Source organism: Sphaeramia orbicularis, chromosome 15 (assembly GCF_902148855.1).
Source record: "Sphaeramia orbicularis chromosome 15, fSphaOr1.1, whole genome shotgun sequence".
Taxonomy (NCBI): domain Eukaryota; kingdom Metazoa; phylum Chordata; class Actinopteri; order Kurtiformes; family Apogonidae; genus Sphaeramia; species Sphaeramia orbicularis.
The window spans coordinates 32,389,695-32,406,477 of record NC_043971.1 but is presented as its reverse complement, the minus strand read 5'-3'; the positions used below and the strand labels follow the sequence as shown (position 1 = coordinate 32,406,477).

The window sequence follows — 16,783 nt, the reverse complement described above, 5'->3', positions numbered from 1 at the left end:
GTAAAACAACTAATGTTTTTTTTTATGTTCGTTATGATCGTGTCTTTAAAAATTCCATAGTTATTTAATTACGGAAACAATCACTCATTAATAAATGACTAGATATACTAAAATGTCAACTAAATAACTGTCCAAATTTAGTAACAACCACCTTCTAATTAGCTAAATAATAATAAAAGGAGCTGATTCAAAAATTGTTTGATTGTGTTCTTTTTATTCAGTTAAGATAATCATGACCGATATTTCTTTTTTTGGCAATATATAAAATTTTATATGGAAAACAACAAATTGTATCTGTGTCCGAGAAATCACTTTCCTCTAAATTACTCATTACAAAAACACCTCTCAAGGAAGTGTGTTAAATCCAAATCACATGACCTGCTCCACATGATGTCATTTCCTCCTGAAGAAAACACTGGCAAGACTCCAACATATGTTCTTTCTCCTCTTTCTTAGTCATTTAATATAAAGTAGTGTGTGAGTCAAGTGTGTGTTTATCACACTCTTATGTCAACACTGTTACTACAATATCTATATAAATAACTTTCAATTTCAGTTTTACTCAGTTATGATATTGAGAAGAATCTCTCTGTAAAAATGCCATGTGTTCTTATAGTTATGTTGATTTAAGGCCTGAAAATAGCAAAAAATTTAACTATACAGGGTGGGGAAGCAAAATTTACAATATTTTGAGGCAGGGATTGAAAGACAGTGTATGACCAATTAGTTTATTGAAAGTCATGAGAATTTATTTGTCACAAGAAAATTTACATAATAGAAAATGTTTTTATTCTATGTGTCCTCCTTCTTTCTCAATAACTGCCTTCACACGCTTCCTGAAACTTGCGCAAGTGTTCCTCAAATATTCGGGTGACAACTTCTCCCATTCTTCTTTAATAGTATCTTCCAGACTTTCTCGTAATAGTTTTGCTCATAGTCATTCTCTTCTTTACATTATAAACAGTCTTTATGGACACTCCAACTATTTTTGAAATCTCCTTTGGTGTGACGAGTGCATTCAGCAAATCACACACTCTTTGATGTTTGCTTTCCTGATTACTCATATGGGCAAAAGTTTCTGAAAAGGTATGGATAATAGTGTTAGGTATGATTATGACATCAATATATGTTTGGTTTCAAAACAACTGACGTAGTGCCTGCTGAGAAAAAACAACTAAATGTTAATTTTAAATTTGGCTTCCCCACCCTGTACATGTCACCTATATTACCCTGTAAAGGTAACTCAAAAAGTCCTTCAGTTTTACAGTATATTGACCCAATCACATACTGAATAAAGAATAAATCACACTTACAATCATTTCATGTGAAGAGGTAAAAATATTTTATTCCAAATTTATGGACAACACTGTATAATGAGAAATATGTAAAAAAAAAAAAAAAAAATCACCTCTAGTAATCATAATGGTGCTCGTAATCTTATGCGGTAACAAAACAGGTCATTACACACCACTACAACCCCGTTATTCATCAAGTAGTCATCACATGATTATCTAAAATAATAATATAAAGTGATGTTTATTTAGTTACCTCCAGGGCTGTGTGAGTAGCTATTGTTCAGTGTTCAGTAGTGAGAAAATTCACACAACAAATACATGTGTGGTTAGAAGAGTGTAGTTATTTAATGATAATCACAGGGAGGCAAAAAAAAAACAGGGATCTAAGGCTTTTGGTGGGAGGTAGATAGGATTGGATTCTGGATTCTTGGATTCTGTTGTTACACTTGGATAGCTGGGCAGAGTCTTTGGCTAAGATACGCTATTGATGACCAAGCTGGAAGCTCAGAGTTCTGTTTCACATTAGCACATGTTAAATGCAGATTCTGTGAAATGAGCTGAATACTGAAATGATGCGTTCAGTAATGCTGCTTTGTGGGATTTAAAGCAGTAACTAGTCCAAAAAATCATGGGACGGAATGCTTCTAGGACCCAAAAAAAGAGATTGTTAGAGGTGCTCTTCATAAATTAGATAACAAACAAGAGAAAACTCCAAGGCACTGTCTTTAACCCTATAAAACCGTTTGTATCATATCTGCTACACCAGGTTCTGAGACCTTTATCTTAACAAAAAGATCAATACTTTCCTTAAAAACTTGTTTTATATGACCTGATACATGTTTTCTGTCCCCTGGTGGATTATCATCCCACTACAGCCAGTGGAAAAGCTTTTTTTTTTTTTTTTTTGGTCTTTTCCATATGGCTGCTAATGTTAAATCATCCACCACACATTTTATAGAAAGCCCTTGGTAATTTCCAAAAAGTTATAATAAGAAGAACACTTGCGATGTTATTTGATTGAAAATGGAAAAATACTGAAATTATGGTCCCATTCAAGGGAAATAAAAAGGCTGTATTTAGTTTAAATAGTAATTAAAAAACTACCTGAAATGTTCTATATTTTCAAAATGTTATTGGTAAAATGTATTTTTGTATCTAAAGTTGACGTTGTGAGCAAAAAGTTACCAAAAATGCTCAATGTATTGAATGTGATACAAAAAATATATCATAAACAAAATGATATGGCAACATTTTTTGTTTTGATTCTGTTAAAGGGGCTCATAAACATTTCAATTCCAAAAATTGTGAATTTTGTGGCTAGTTTATAATGGGTCGGGTTTTACAGGGTTAAGCATTAAAATGCCTTTATTTATTTATTTATTTATTATTTATTTATTTATTTATTAAGGCATTTTAGTGCTCAAAGAGAGTGCCTTGGAGTTTTTTTCCTGTTTGTTGGTAACTACTTCAACACTGATCTGTATGTTTGTACCTGTTTGACTTCCTGATGAAGGGTTGAAGCCGAAACGCGCGGAAGTGTTTTTTAGGTCTAGATATGACCGTGCCATGTGAATAAAGGCATTTTAATGTTTAAAGAGAGTACCTTGGATTTTTCTTCCAGTTTGATATCTAATTTTTGAATCCCTTTTTCCAAAGAGCACCTTGAACAAACTCTTTTTTGGTCTGAGAAGCATACCTTCCCATGAAGTTTTTGAACTGATCTGTATGCTTTATGATAAGATTTTAGATGTAAACTATTATTGCACAGCATTATTCAATACTTGATTCTGATGACATTCTGTAGTCGGTTCTTTCTATACTGCAAACACTTGCTATGAATAATAGATCCTTGTTTGACTATAAACAGTTGTAAACTTAGAATATAAGAGAATTTTTTTTTAGCATAAGCAAAAAAAAACATCATTTTTCAGTAAATATACTTGTCAGATTATTGATTGTTTTAGTAAGCAGCCAGATAATAAATAGAAAATACACAGTCAGTAGGTCCTTATAGTGAAATAAACTTGAATAGGATCCGTCAAAAAGTAATTGCGTACCATGCAAATTATAAATTAAAGTTGAGTTTCTCATGTCGCACATAGCCGCTCTGAAATTAGTGCTTTTTGGGTGCTGTTGCGAACACTCTTGAGGAAGTTCATTAGGCTGGATCCCCCGGTCCCTGTGGAGTCCAGGGCAGTGCACCGGCCTGTGAGTGGGCAGCCCACAGCGCGGGCCTGGTTAGCTGGCACGATGACATACTTGGCAACGATATTAAGATGGTAATTTCGTAGGTCCACCAGGGCCGAGACACAAGAGTTGTAGACCTGGCAGAGGGCAGAGCTGGAGCGTGACATGATGAAGTCCCGAAGAGACGGATACGCAGACAGAGTCTCTATCAGCTGACATTGGGCAGGAGGCATGTAATCCCTCATGCGTGTGAGGAAGGCCCCTAGATAGAATGAATCAATGAAGAGACTTTGAAAGAAAGAAAATAACAACCTTTCCCCAAAACATTTTCTGTCAGACCGATCAGCACACTGCACAAATAGCGTGATTCATTCATGACAGACATCTAAGGGGGGGCAAAGGTTGAGGGAAATGCAGCTCTACCTGTCTCATCCTCATGCCGGATGCACAGCAAGGCATCAAAGCACTGAATGGCGGAGCTCTGTGCAGCACTTCCACCTGATAACAAAACTGGCTCATTGCTCACACCTTCATACAGCAGCCCCTTTGGAAGCATTGGGTTGTCTCGCCACCTAAAACAGCACAATTTCAACCATAAACCACATTTTTTATAAATAATGCACGTGCAATGAAATGCATTTTTGGTATTTATTTTACACTGTTATCCTATTAACCCATAGGGGTCTGAGCCTATTTTGGCCGTTTTTGAGTACTTTTGATTTTGCCTTTAAATATGATATAAAGAAATGTTTACTATACCCACGTTTGGTATCTTTTTTTTTCAGCACATCATCTATCTCATCTGCCTATTATTTTTTCACTTTAACCTACTGTACCAACACAAAAGGCCAAAAAACGCACAAAAAATATGAATTCCGATTTGAAAAATTGATATAATTGATTGCATAAATAGCACAGATGGTTGACGAACCTTTTTCAAAGACTTTAAAAGTGAATGTTGGCTCCAAATATTAGGTATATAAAATCAAAATTGTAACAAGTGTTCAGAGAAGCACCCCGAACAGTGTGCATGTATGGATCGATGATTTCTTTTTAAAGTATGGATGTGCAAAACAAATTTCATAATGATATTTCACGAATTGCATTTTTTATGATTTTTTGAAAATGGTGCATAAAAAATAACAAAAGTCAACAGAGCATAACAGAAGAGAAATGGAGCGGAACAATATTTCGTACAAAGTTGAAGCTTGGTACCAGTCATGTGTATGTCAAATTATATTAAATTCCAATCAATATTTGTTGAGTTATAATGAAAAATGTGTCATAAATGGGATTTTCAATGTTAAATTTAAATGTCCACAGAGTTCACATTCCACAGTGGATGTGGACAATTTTGAGCCAGAAACAAGATATTGTTATAAGCTATGGGTATATCAAACCGGAGGCTAATCGGAGTCGTTTTGAATTTTTTATGAATTTTCGAAAATTGCTCAATGATGAGAGATAGGAAAATTTCAGATTTTGTGACCTTGCTGTGACCTTGAACTCTGGCCTACTTGGCCCAAAATTTAATGGGTTCATCCCAGGGCCTAGGCCTATCTGTGGGCAAAATTTGGTAAAGATGGTTGTAATAGTTTTCCCGTAAAGTTGCTAACAAACAAACACGCAAACAAACAAACAAACAAACACACAAAGCTAAGTGATGACAATAGGTAATAAATTAATAATATATAAATAATAAAATAATAATAAGGTAATAAATTAAAACTATACTCAAATATTTGACATAAAAGCATATCTTTACATAAGCATTTTTTTCTCCTTTGCCCCCCCCGGTCCTCCCAGTTTCCGCATCCGGAAAAAGGACAAAAAATGACGAAGATATGAAATATAACAACCCCCCCACCACCTCATTTTCATACTTTTACTCACGTTTGCTCTGGTTTCAAAACATCATATCTCCAGTTGTATTTCCTCTATCAACATCAAATAAAAAGTGGAACAGTGTTTCAAGTACGCACTTCTGAATTCAATTGTCCCCAGTTGTCTACATGACAGACTTCTGACACTATGACGTGTTGAAAATGTCATGTGATTCAGTCACGGGTCCGTGACCGTGGACCCCTAAGGGTTAAACACCGTAAAGGGAACTTTTTTGTCTTACAGGAGGGAAATAAAAAGAGAAGATGAGCTAAATATTAAAAGCATTCGTTACTTAAGCGGGCATGCAGTACTATATAAAGCTGTAAAACTCACCCTGAGACAAAAATTCTCAGTGTTCCATGAAATGCAGTTGGATCCACTTGGCCTGCACAGAGCGCAAATCCAGTTATTTTAATTGCTTTGAATTGGCCTACCTTCATTTAAGACACAGTGTGAACTTTAATGAAATTCAGATTGAGTTAGTGTTAATTTAAACTTACTGTGCATGAGTTTGAAAGTTTCCTTCATCTTCTTCAGAGCCTGTGTAACTTTAATGAGACCTTTCTGTATCCCGATAAGGTCAGAGATTTTCATAGCATGCATCACCTCCAGAGCTCCCTGGAAAGAGTTAAAAGTTTAAAATCCCTTACTTACTATGTGAGATAGAAACAGAAAGGGGAAAAGAGTAGACACATAGGTGATGTATTAATACAGGAGGCGGCAGAGAATTTTCACTGGTAGGTTCAGAAAGAGTTAACAGTGAAAAGAGGAAGAATAGCAGCAGCCAGTACTAACCGTTATGCCTGAGCTGGCTGTCATCTCAACCAACAATGAGACAATGAAAAATCCCCTGCAACTCTCACCACCAGGGAAGGAAAATATTGCATCTATGTTCCTTTTTTTTGAAAGTACATGTACAAAATATCACATGAGTATCACACAGTGAAAAATCATGTGAATGTGCATTTGGAAAATACAAAAGAAATGACATTTTCACTTTCCCCACTCACCCAATTTCCATATCCCTGCAATTTAAAAGAAAAGAATAGCAAGTGTTATCATTCTGGGAAAAAAATAGATTTCTTTCTGTATGAATGGATTGAGTGAAATTGAAAACACTGTTTTCTGGTCGAATTGATATTATGATAAATAGGAACTGTGCTCTGTGAACATTTAGACAGGCTGTAAAAATAATACTTCACCCTGTGGGATCCTTTAATTTCCAGTTGGCCAAAACTGAGTCTGCGTAAGTCAGGATGGGTGGAAGACCAAGCCTGCGAGACACCAGACAATAGGGCAAAGCCAGGGCTTTTGGGAGAATCTGTCCAGTAAGTGAACACAACACTAAGAAACTGCACTGTCTGCCGGTGGATATAAACAGTATAACAATCAGAACTATCCTCCTGAAGTTCTTTTGTCATTCACTTTTATTGTTTTTTTTTTTCTTTCTTTTCACCCATTGAACATTTTACAGTGATTCAACAGGATATAGTTATAAGAAAATATATCAATAAAAGTACAAAAATCAAATGTAAAAAAACAAACAAGAATGAACTGCAACCATAAAAAAAAAAAAAAAAAAAAGAATTACAAAAACCATAGAGTACTGTCAGTTTTGTTACACTATAACTCTTTTGAGGTGACAAAGGCCAAGGCCAGGACAATAAAACATTTACCATAATACACTGTGGTATCAGAATACCAATCACTTTGGTTATTATTCTCCTAAAGTTCTAAATATACCTTCCATTTGTCACTGCAGTTATATACATCAGTGACTCACATAAAAATAATAATAATAATAATAATAATAATAATAATAATAATAATAATAATAATAATAATAATAATAATAATAATAATAATAATGATGGATTGGATTTATATAACACTTTTCTAGACACCCAAAGCACTTTACATTATTGACCCATTATTCATTCACTCTCACATTCTCCCTCTGGTGGTGGTAAAGTACATCTGTACCCACAGTTGCCCTGGGGCAAACTGACATATGAATCCATTTCCACTCGTCCTGTTTATGTTGCTTTTACCTGTGCAGGTGCGTGTTGTCCCTCCTGCCATACATATCCCATGGTGATAAAACCCAGAGCCAGGTGAGCCAGTCTGAGTTCCCGATGGCTATTCAAGTGATGGGGACTCAATACGGGCATCTGGAGTGTTGGAAAGAACTTGTTTTATATTATTGTCTTCCTTGAATACTGCCCAGCCCAAATCCCCCACCTGGATTTAACAAAGCATTTAGTTCAGATCCTTCCATTGGATATTTACTGCAGAGATTATAACGTTTCACCTGCAACAAGTTCTTTAACTTAACTGATGCATTTAATAAACAACCATCAGTTTAACCCATAAAGACCCAAACATTCAAAACCATCTACTGACCTAAATGATTAATACCTGTTGATCCACTAATCCTATCAATGCATGTAAATAATTGGTGTAAAATACAGTTTGTTGTCTTTTCATGATCATCAGATATGACCCATTTGGACATTCAGAGGCTCCGTAGTGAACATGGAAACACTATCATCTTCTACAACATTGATTCACCAGTAAAACCCATGGAGTTGGATCAATGACAGTGGATGGAGAGGCTTGTTTTTACATTCTGTTATTGATATCTTTGTGGAAAAAGTCACTTTTTCTTCAGTTTTGTCTTTTTCTTACATAATAATCCTCAACCTTAATCTGAGCTTTTATGAACATCTACATGATCAGTAAATTTAGTAAAAAAATAAGTTTTTTGGAGAGGTGGGGTAGTGCACTATAGACCCCTGTGGCATCAACTAATCTTTTGTCCTAATGGCATTTTTCCCCCTTTCATTTACTTTTATACTTTAAGTAGTTTTGAAACCAGTACTTTTATACTATAAGATAAGATAAGATAAGATAAGATAAGATAAGATAAGATAAGATAAGATAAGATAAGATAAGATAAGATAAGATAAGATAAGATAAGATAAGATTGTATTGATCCAGTATGGGGAAATTTAACACTTTACAGCAGCAATATGCAATACATCAATGAAAAAGAAAGCCAGGTAGAAATAAACGTTCTTAAAGTATAAAAATTTAAGTATAAAATTTAAAGATGTTTATATATTTACATAGTGATTGCACATATACATGATGTGATATGGAGGTGGTGGAGGGTCACTGTGAACTGTTATAGTTGAGTAAAAAGCCTGACTTCTACAGCAGTCTTTTTAAACCCTAGTATCTATACTTCTACCTGGGGAATGAATGTGAATACTTTTGCCACCTCTGTCAAAAAATACACTGCAAAAATCAAAATCTTACCAAGTATATTTTTTCTCATTTCTAGTCAAAATGTCTCATCACATTTAAAATAAGACATAATCACCTTAAGAGGAATTTGTAAGTGAGATATAAGAACTTATTTTTAGTCAATAGATCTTGAAAATTTTATTTCAAGAAATCTTATCAAGATAATTTTCACTTGTTCCATTGGCAGATTTTTATTTTTATTTATTTATTTATTTATTTGCTTAATTCAAGATTCTTTTGCTTAATTCAAGCAAAAAAAATAAATAAATAAGATTTTTTTTTTTTTTTTTTTTTTTTTTTGCTTAATTCAAGATTCTTTTGCTTAATTCAAGCGAAAAAAAAAAAAAATCTGCCAATGGAACAAGTGAAAATTATCTTGGTGAGATTTCTTGAAATAAGATTTTCAAGATCTTTTGTCTAAAAATAAGTTCTTATATCTCACTCACAAGTTACTCTTTAGGTGATTGTGTCTTATTTTAAGTGTGATGAGATATTTTGACTAGAAATGAGAAAAATCCACTTGGTAAGATTTTAATTTTAAAGAATAAGACTACATATTAGAGTGTGGGACTTTTTTTTTTTTTTTTTTTGCCAGGCTGTGTATATCCATATTTACATGCATACCATCTCAGTTTTGTATCTAATAAGCATTTGAATTTATAACGCTTTACCCACTCTCACCTTGTGCACCAGATCCCGCAGTTTACGTGACTCTATCAGATGCGTGAGATTATTTGCCAGGTCCATCCACACTTGATAATGGTCGGGAAGGTTAGTCTAGACAATAACAAGAGTAAAATGATTTGCTCATTGATTTTTGATTGCTTTTTTGCATGGGGGATTTTCATGTAGGGTGTAATCAGTAACACCATCAGCTCATGTTTTCCATGGTGTCTGACCTCCTGCATGTCAGAGAGTGACTGGTGCTATCAATCAGACTGAGAAAGCAATTTAAAAGAGGGGTATGTAGAAAGAAAAACAGACTAAATTAGCCGAGCAGAAAACAAGGAATACCCTGATGGGCATAAAGAGATGAGTAGACTGACGCTTGTAAGATATTAATGTATCCAAAGCAGAAAAAATTGGTCTGATTCATTTCAAAGCTCTGAAACCATTTGCAGGCAGGACTGTAGATACTCTATAACAGGGGTCTCAAACTCATTTTCTGTCAGGGGCCACATTCAGATCTCAAGATTTGATCTCAAGTGGGCCGGACCAGTAAAATAATAGCATAATAACCTATAAATAATGAAAACTTCATATTTTTGTCTTTGTTTTAGTGCAAAAAAAACCCATTAAATTATGAAAATACTTACTTTTAAAAAGTATCATGTGAATAATCTGAAAAAACTTAAGAAAAATACATGCAATTTTAACAATATCATGCCTCAACTTATCATTTATACATGGCATTATGGATTGAATTGTTAAAATTGTGCTTAATTTTCTTTAGATATTTCAGGTTGTTCATATTTGTTCTGGTTATTCACATTTTATTGTTATAGGATAGTTCATAAATGTGAATATTTTCATAATTTAATGTTATTTTTTGCACTAAAACAAAGACAAAAATTTGAAGTTGTCATTATTCATAGGCATAATGTAATATTAATTTTTTCACATCAAACTGAAAAGAAAATATGGAGTCATTATTTTTTTATAGGCTATTATGCTATTATTTTACTGTAGATCATATTGGTCTGTATGTGGAACCTGAACTAAAATGAGTTCAACAGCCTTGACTGTGGAATTTTTGCACTTACAATTTCCTCCCACGGGCCGGATTGGAACCTATGGAGGGCCACATTTGGCCCCCGGGCCGCATGTTTGAGACCCCTGCTCTATAACGTATTTTTCTAGTGGTTCTAACCTGTTATTCTCATGTGGCTAATATTTCTGTGTATGTACTGTCCAATTTTAACCAATAACAGTGATTTTACTGGATCTTAATTTGTTCTATTTCCACAGGTCTCCAAAGACCTTGAGAAAATGTTTTACCCGACTGTTCCAGATTGTCATTTTAAGAGTGTACTCTGTCACAGTAGGCATGTCCAGTCATGCGTACGACTCAACAGGGATTTGAAGAGACAAGTTATCAATGGATCAATAACCCTCCAGAGATCATAGGGTACAAATACAATTATATTTTTCATCTCAGAGGCGGAATGCAGGTACTTCTCGCAAAAACACTTAAAGGATAAAGAGAAAACGGTGTTGTGTGGTAAATAAAGATATGTGTCTCTATAGAATCTGAAGCACTTTTCACACTACACCCCCTCTTCAGGTTTACACTGATGTATTAACACTCTGTCCTTCAACGTGAATGACTCCGTTTGATGGTTAAAACTTACCAAAGGCTCTTCAAGGAGAAATCCAAGCCCTTCAGAAAGATCAAATGCGTCCAAGTCTACCTGCAGTGTATCTCTGTTGCTGTTTTCCATCTGGAGGAGGAAGAGTGCTTTGTCCTACCGTTTGCTGAATTTACTCTGAGGCTGCTTTCAGTATAGGTTTCATATTGTTGTCACATCCCCTTTTTATTTCACAAAATGAGCAGCAAAGAGCCAATCAGATTCCTCATGGTGTTGGTGAGTTCACGTGTCACATGAAGACATCTAAAAATAAATAGATAAATACATAGATAGATAAATAGATCAATAATTTAAGAACACAGTCATTTTGCTTGAATTAAACTGAAAACCCTGAATGTGCTTTATTCACTCACTGTTTTTAATGCTTATAATTGTGTAGGCTGCACAGAGAAATCAAGTTTTCCAGTACCATGATACACTTTTCTAATATTAAATCAATTAAAAAGACAATTTCCATTATCCACATAAATTAATTGGCAGTTTAATTTGTCATTTTTCTGGTTCCTTGCTTCGTATAATATGCATAATGAAAGTTTTGGCAGTTTAAGTGAAAACAATAGACACTGCCAAGTAACAAATAGCACAAATAAGCACAGCTGCTGTCTGTTTTAAACCCTGAATGGACTGAAATGACTGGGAACATCTTGTTCTGGATGTTTGACCAGTATGCCACGAACAATATGACGAAGAATAAAGAACAAAGACATACGGGTAATCTCCTGAGTGCTTGATAAAATAAATAAATAAATCTGCAAATCAGTAAAGCATCTGTGTTAGGGTTTTTATTCAAGCTGTGACTCTTTGAATAAAAAGTCCTAACAAACAATATGACTCTGTCTTTATTTCCAGTCTGTGTCACTTATCTGGATCTGGCTTTCAGTGACAGCCGTTAGAGAGGTACCCCAGATTTAGCTCCATCAGCTCCATCCTTCAGCTCCTAAGGGGATCCCAAGACATTCCCAGACCAGATTAGATATTTAATACTCAGTGTCTCCTCACCGCTGGACATGTCTGGAAGGGGGAACACTTCTATCAGATACCCAAACCACCTCAACCGAAGGAGCAGAGGATCCACAACGAGCTCTGTCATCATGTCGGAACCGTTTGGCCGATCTGTACAAGGAAACCCTGGGAAAGAGAAGCTAAAGAAGAAATACCAAATACCAGTGATGGCAACTGGTACCAGCAATGGCACTGGGAACAAAGTAGCAGATAGTTGCCCTTCTCAACCCCATTAGTAAATGTTTACTAGAGACATTGTTAATGGCTTATTAATATATAAACAATGTGTTAGTTAATGCTGAGTAGTGCATACATGATTAAACTAATTACATTATTCAACTTTTTTTAATTCACTGTAAAAAAAAATCCTGTTTTTTACGGAAAAAAACTGGCAGCTGTGGTTTCCAGAACAGTACTGTAAAAAACACATCCAACTGTAAATATATATACAGAGTAACATGTAGATTTAACATTTTAAACATGTAGATGTAACTTTGGATTTAACTGGTAAATGGACTGCACTTATTTAGCACATTTTCTCCACCTTCATGGTGTCCAAAGCACTTTCCAAATCCACCAGGTCCAACTGGGAACAGTTTAAGGTTCAGTGTCTTCCATGGACACTTTGACATATGGACAGTCGGAACCAGGATTCGAACCACCAACCCTTTGGTTATTGGAAGAGTCGCTCTACCAGCTCTACCAACGCATTAATTTACACATTTAAAATGTTACATTGTTAAATGTTTACTTTTTTATAACTTTTATATATATATATATATATATATATATATATATATATATATATATATATATATATATATATATATATATATATATATATATATAAAAAGCAAATACACCGTTATTTCAACATTATGGTCTTGCAGTTTAAACGACACCACACTGTGTTTCAATTTACAGTTTTATTTTCTAAAAACAACAGAAATACATAATTTCTACATACAAATCTGGTTTTGTTCACATACTCTTCCTGTAAAAACTACAGCTATATTTGATTTAACCATTAACACAAAAATCTTTTCAAATAAACAACTTTGCATTGTATTGTCACTCACAGTTTTTTTTTATTTTGCAATTTTACAACTTTTTGGTGTTAATTCTACAGTCATTTTTTACAGTGTGCTTAATAATTTTTTAACTAAGTTTGAGGATAAATATTGATTAACGGCTTATTGATACATTAGCTAATATGTTACCTAATGCTAAATAATACATAATAATGATTGATAATATATTATTAAACAGTTAATTAATGCTCAATAATGCACTAACTAATGTGAATTACGGGACCCTTATTGTAAAGTGTTACCAAAGGTATTTTTGTGCAAACCTTGGACATGTCATTAAATAGATGTCTGCTCATGGCTGAAATCAGACTTGATGTCGAGAAGCTGCATTAAGATACAAACTTTTAAAAATCTATGTATGAAAACTAAGAAAAGGAGCCTGTTTATATGCACATATATATACATGCAGGGCGTCAAAAGTCACATTCTTTGATTAGCTGAGATGCCAAAACAAACAAAACAGAGGAAAATGCACAATTCTATCAGACTCTATGCTCCTCCATTCTGTCTTCACACTGATACTGGTGTAAATTGTTATTACAATACCATTTTTGCCATATTTTTGCTTCATTACAGCAGTAACTTAAATAATGGTTTGATTTTCTGGATAATACTCACAGATTAATCACCATTAGTGTACTGACAGCCCCTAATAAGATGGAAAGCGGCAGGTCAAAGGACCCGACTTGTTTAAACTTCACAAACTTAGCCCAGATGCCTCAGAGCAGACAAAACCGTCCTTCCAGGTCACTAAGTAATGATGGTGTTTCCAAATGGCAAATCCTCACACACTCTGGCTCTAAAAGTGTTGCTGCTTTGTCAGCTGATAAGATAGAGGAAGATGAGTCAGACAGTGTTGTTCAAAACAGTGTTACATTTTCTACACAAAAGGAACTCCACGTGCCGTCGCTGATGACTCTTCTATAGTTGGATGCATCAGCAACAAAGACGAGGAGGAGGACAGAGGATTACCGAGTGGAGCAGTCAGAACCACCTAAAGCTCACCATCAGCAAGACAAAGAAGGCGGTGGGGGATTTTAACCCATAAAGACCCAAACATTCAAAATCATCTACTGACATAAATGATTAATTCCTGTTGATCCACTAAGCTTATTAACTCATGCAAATGATTGGTGTAAAATACAGTTTGTCATCTTTTCATGGTTATCAGATATGTCCCATTTGGATGTTCAGATGCTCCGTAGTTACCGTGGAAACACCGTCATCTTCTACAACATTGATTCACCAGTAAAACCCATGGAGTTGGATCAATGACAGTGAATGGAGACACTTGGTTTATGTTCAGTTAATGATATATTTTACTGAAATAGTCACTTTTTCTTCAGTTTCTGTTTTTGATACAGTAACCCTTAACTTTCATCTGAGGTTTTATGAACATTTACAGTTGCGGAAAATATTATTAGACCATCAAAAGTCATCAGAAACAATGGTTATACAATCAAGTACTAACTCCTGTGTGTATCATGTGACTAAAACAGACAAAAAAGAAAACATGGAATGCCTAAAAGCACTGTTTTTGGCAGTACAATGCCATAACTATTGATGTAAGAACTGAAGTGATTTTGGTTATTATCAAGAAAACCCTTGACTTGAAGGACCCCAGGAAGAGCAGCTGATGTCCTGCATCAGCTAATGGGGATCCTAATAAATAAATAAATAAATAAATAAACAAACAAACCATGGAAAATGGCTAGATATCAGCTCTGATATTAAACTCTAATGAGATATTTTTGTTGTTGTCATTATATTTATCCAAACAAATGTACCTTTAGTTGTACCAGGCATTACAAAGAACAAGAAATTGAATAAAACAAGGGTGGTCTATATTTTTTTCTGCGACTGTATATGATATCAAATATTGGAAAACACTTGATTTTCACTGAAAAGATCCAAAATATGGATATTTTATAATAAATGGTTAGGAAATGTTGAATATAGTGAAAAAATCACTTGGGAACTGCCACAAAAGTAGCACTGCTGTCTTTATGGGTTAAGAGGAACTGGAGTCAACCTGCCCCAATCACCACCCAGAGCCAGGAGGTGGAGATCATGGACTCAAACAAGTACCTTAGGGTCCACATAAACAATACACTGGACTGGTCCTACAACACAGATGCACTTTACAGGAAAGGTCAGAGCAGGATGTTCTGTCTGAGCAGACTGAGGTGGTTTGGTGTCTGCAGTGGGCTCCTCCTATTCTCTGCTGTAGTGTGCTGGTGGGGTGGTGTTAGGACTGGTGAGGGCAGCAGGCTCAACCAGCTGATGAGGAAAACCCGTTCTGTGGTGGAACTGGACCTGGAGAGCCTGGATACAGTGGCTGAAGGACAAAATGTGTGTAACCCTGGACAATCCTCCTCACCTTCTGCATGATGAGCTGTGGCTGATGGGCAGCTCGTTCAGCCAGCGGATTATCCCACCCAGGTGCAGAGCGTTTCAGATGCTCCTTTGTTCCAACCGCCCTCAGACTGTACAACAGCAGCTTGGCTTGAACTACATCCTGCTCTGAACAGGCTTTTGCATCTGCCAATGTCACTCACTTACACACTTATTAAAGTCAACTACTGTAAACTTGTTACTTTATTTATTACCCCGCCCCCCAAAAGGGAGGCAAGGGATATTGTTTTTGGTTCAGTTTGTTTGTTTGTTTGTTTGTTAACACCCTAGCAGCAAAACTATTGATTGAATTCATACCAAATTTGGTTTATATATTGCCAGTGACCCAGAATAGATGTCATTACATTTTGGGAAAAGTAGGTCAAAGTTCACATTTTTAATGAATTTTTTTAAATCTTTTTTTTTTTTTTCTCAAAGCAAAATTTCACGTCTATAAAAACATCAATTCTGTTTCAACTTACTTCAGACTTGGCACATATATAGAGGCAATTGATATACTGCCATCAGCACATGCATAGACATGGTGACAGCTGGATCAATGCCAAAATAAGCTGTAATACATGCAAGGGGCAGGGTTTGTTGTGCCTGGCACCACTTGTTATTACATTATTTTTGTCATTTTTCTGTCACTTTAGTCACAAATTTTTATATATTTTTTATCTTTTTATTTTTCTATTGTATCTAATGCATATTGTCTTGTGCTGCTGTACATTTGAATTTACACCTTTGGGAATCAATAAAGTATATCTCTATCTTATCTTATTTTATCTTTATCTTATCAGTTAGTCTATGTCTGTTAAGTATGTCTGTGCTTGTGGGTGTGCGTGTGTGTGTTTGTGTGTGTGTGTGTGTGGGGGGGGTGTAGGTGTGTGTGTAGGTGTGTGTGTGTGTGTGAGCGGGTGGGTGGGGGGTGGAACTGATTTTTAAACTTATATGTAAAGCACTTTGTGCTACACCCTTAATGTATGAAAAGTGCTATATAAATTAAGATTGATTGATTGATTAATTGATTATTTTATTTTATCTTATCATCTGTAGTGAAAAAAAAAAGGTTTTATTCGTGTATTTACTCACTTGCAGTCCAAGGTGCTGTGCTTGTGGTGTTCAGGAGAATGGACTGTGGGATCCTACCATAAATGCATTATGTGGAGCAGAGAAAAATGAATAATAAAAGTAAATGTATTATATTAACAGTGTTCTGTCTTGTACCCGAGGTGTTTTTATTCAACCA

General features: G+C 35.0%; 1 protein-coding gene across 2 annotated transcripts; it reads right to left on the bottom strand.

The window, feature by feature from the left end:
• Positions 1-2,183: 2,183 nt before the first annotated feature.
• Positions 2,184-11,332, bottom strand: LOC115433691 (indoleamine 2,3-dioxygenase 2-like). 2 transcript variants are annotated; one of them, XR_003937407.1, is made up of 11 exons: positions 11,027-11,332; positions 9,357-9,452; positions 7,418-7,537; positions 6,569-6,687; positions 6,377-6,391; positions 6,162-6,261; positions 5,867-5,984; positions 5,700-5,751; positions 3,906-4,054; positions 2,400-3,744; positions 2,346-2,365 (listed from the first exon to the last, which is right to left on the bottom strand). XR_003937407.1 is itself a non-coding variant. In XM_030155146.1 (10 exons), exons 1-10 carry the CDS (start codon positions 11,114-11,116, stop codon positions 3,383-3,385), a joined length of 1,221 nt encoding a protein of 406 aa, XP_030011006.1. In that variant the 5' UTR covers positions 11,117-11,332; the 3' UTR covers positions 2,184-3,382. The 2 variants fall into 2 exon arrangements, 1 of the variants encoding a protein (XP_030011006.1); XM_030155146.1 differs by having other exon boundaries at positions 2,184-3,744.
• Positions 11,333-16,783: the final 5,451 nt, after the last annotated feature.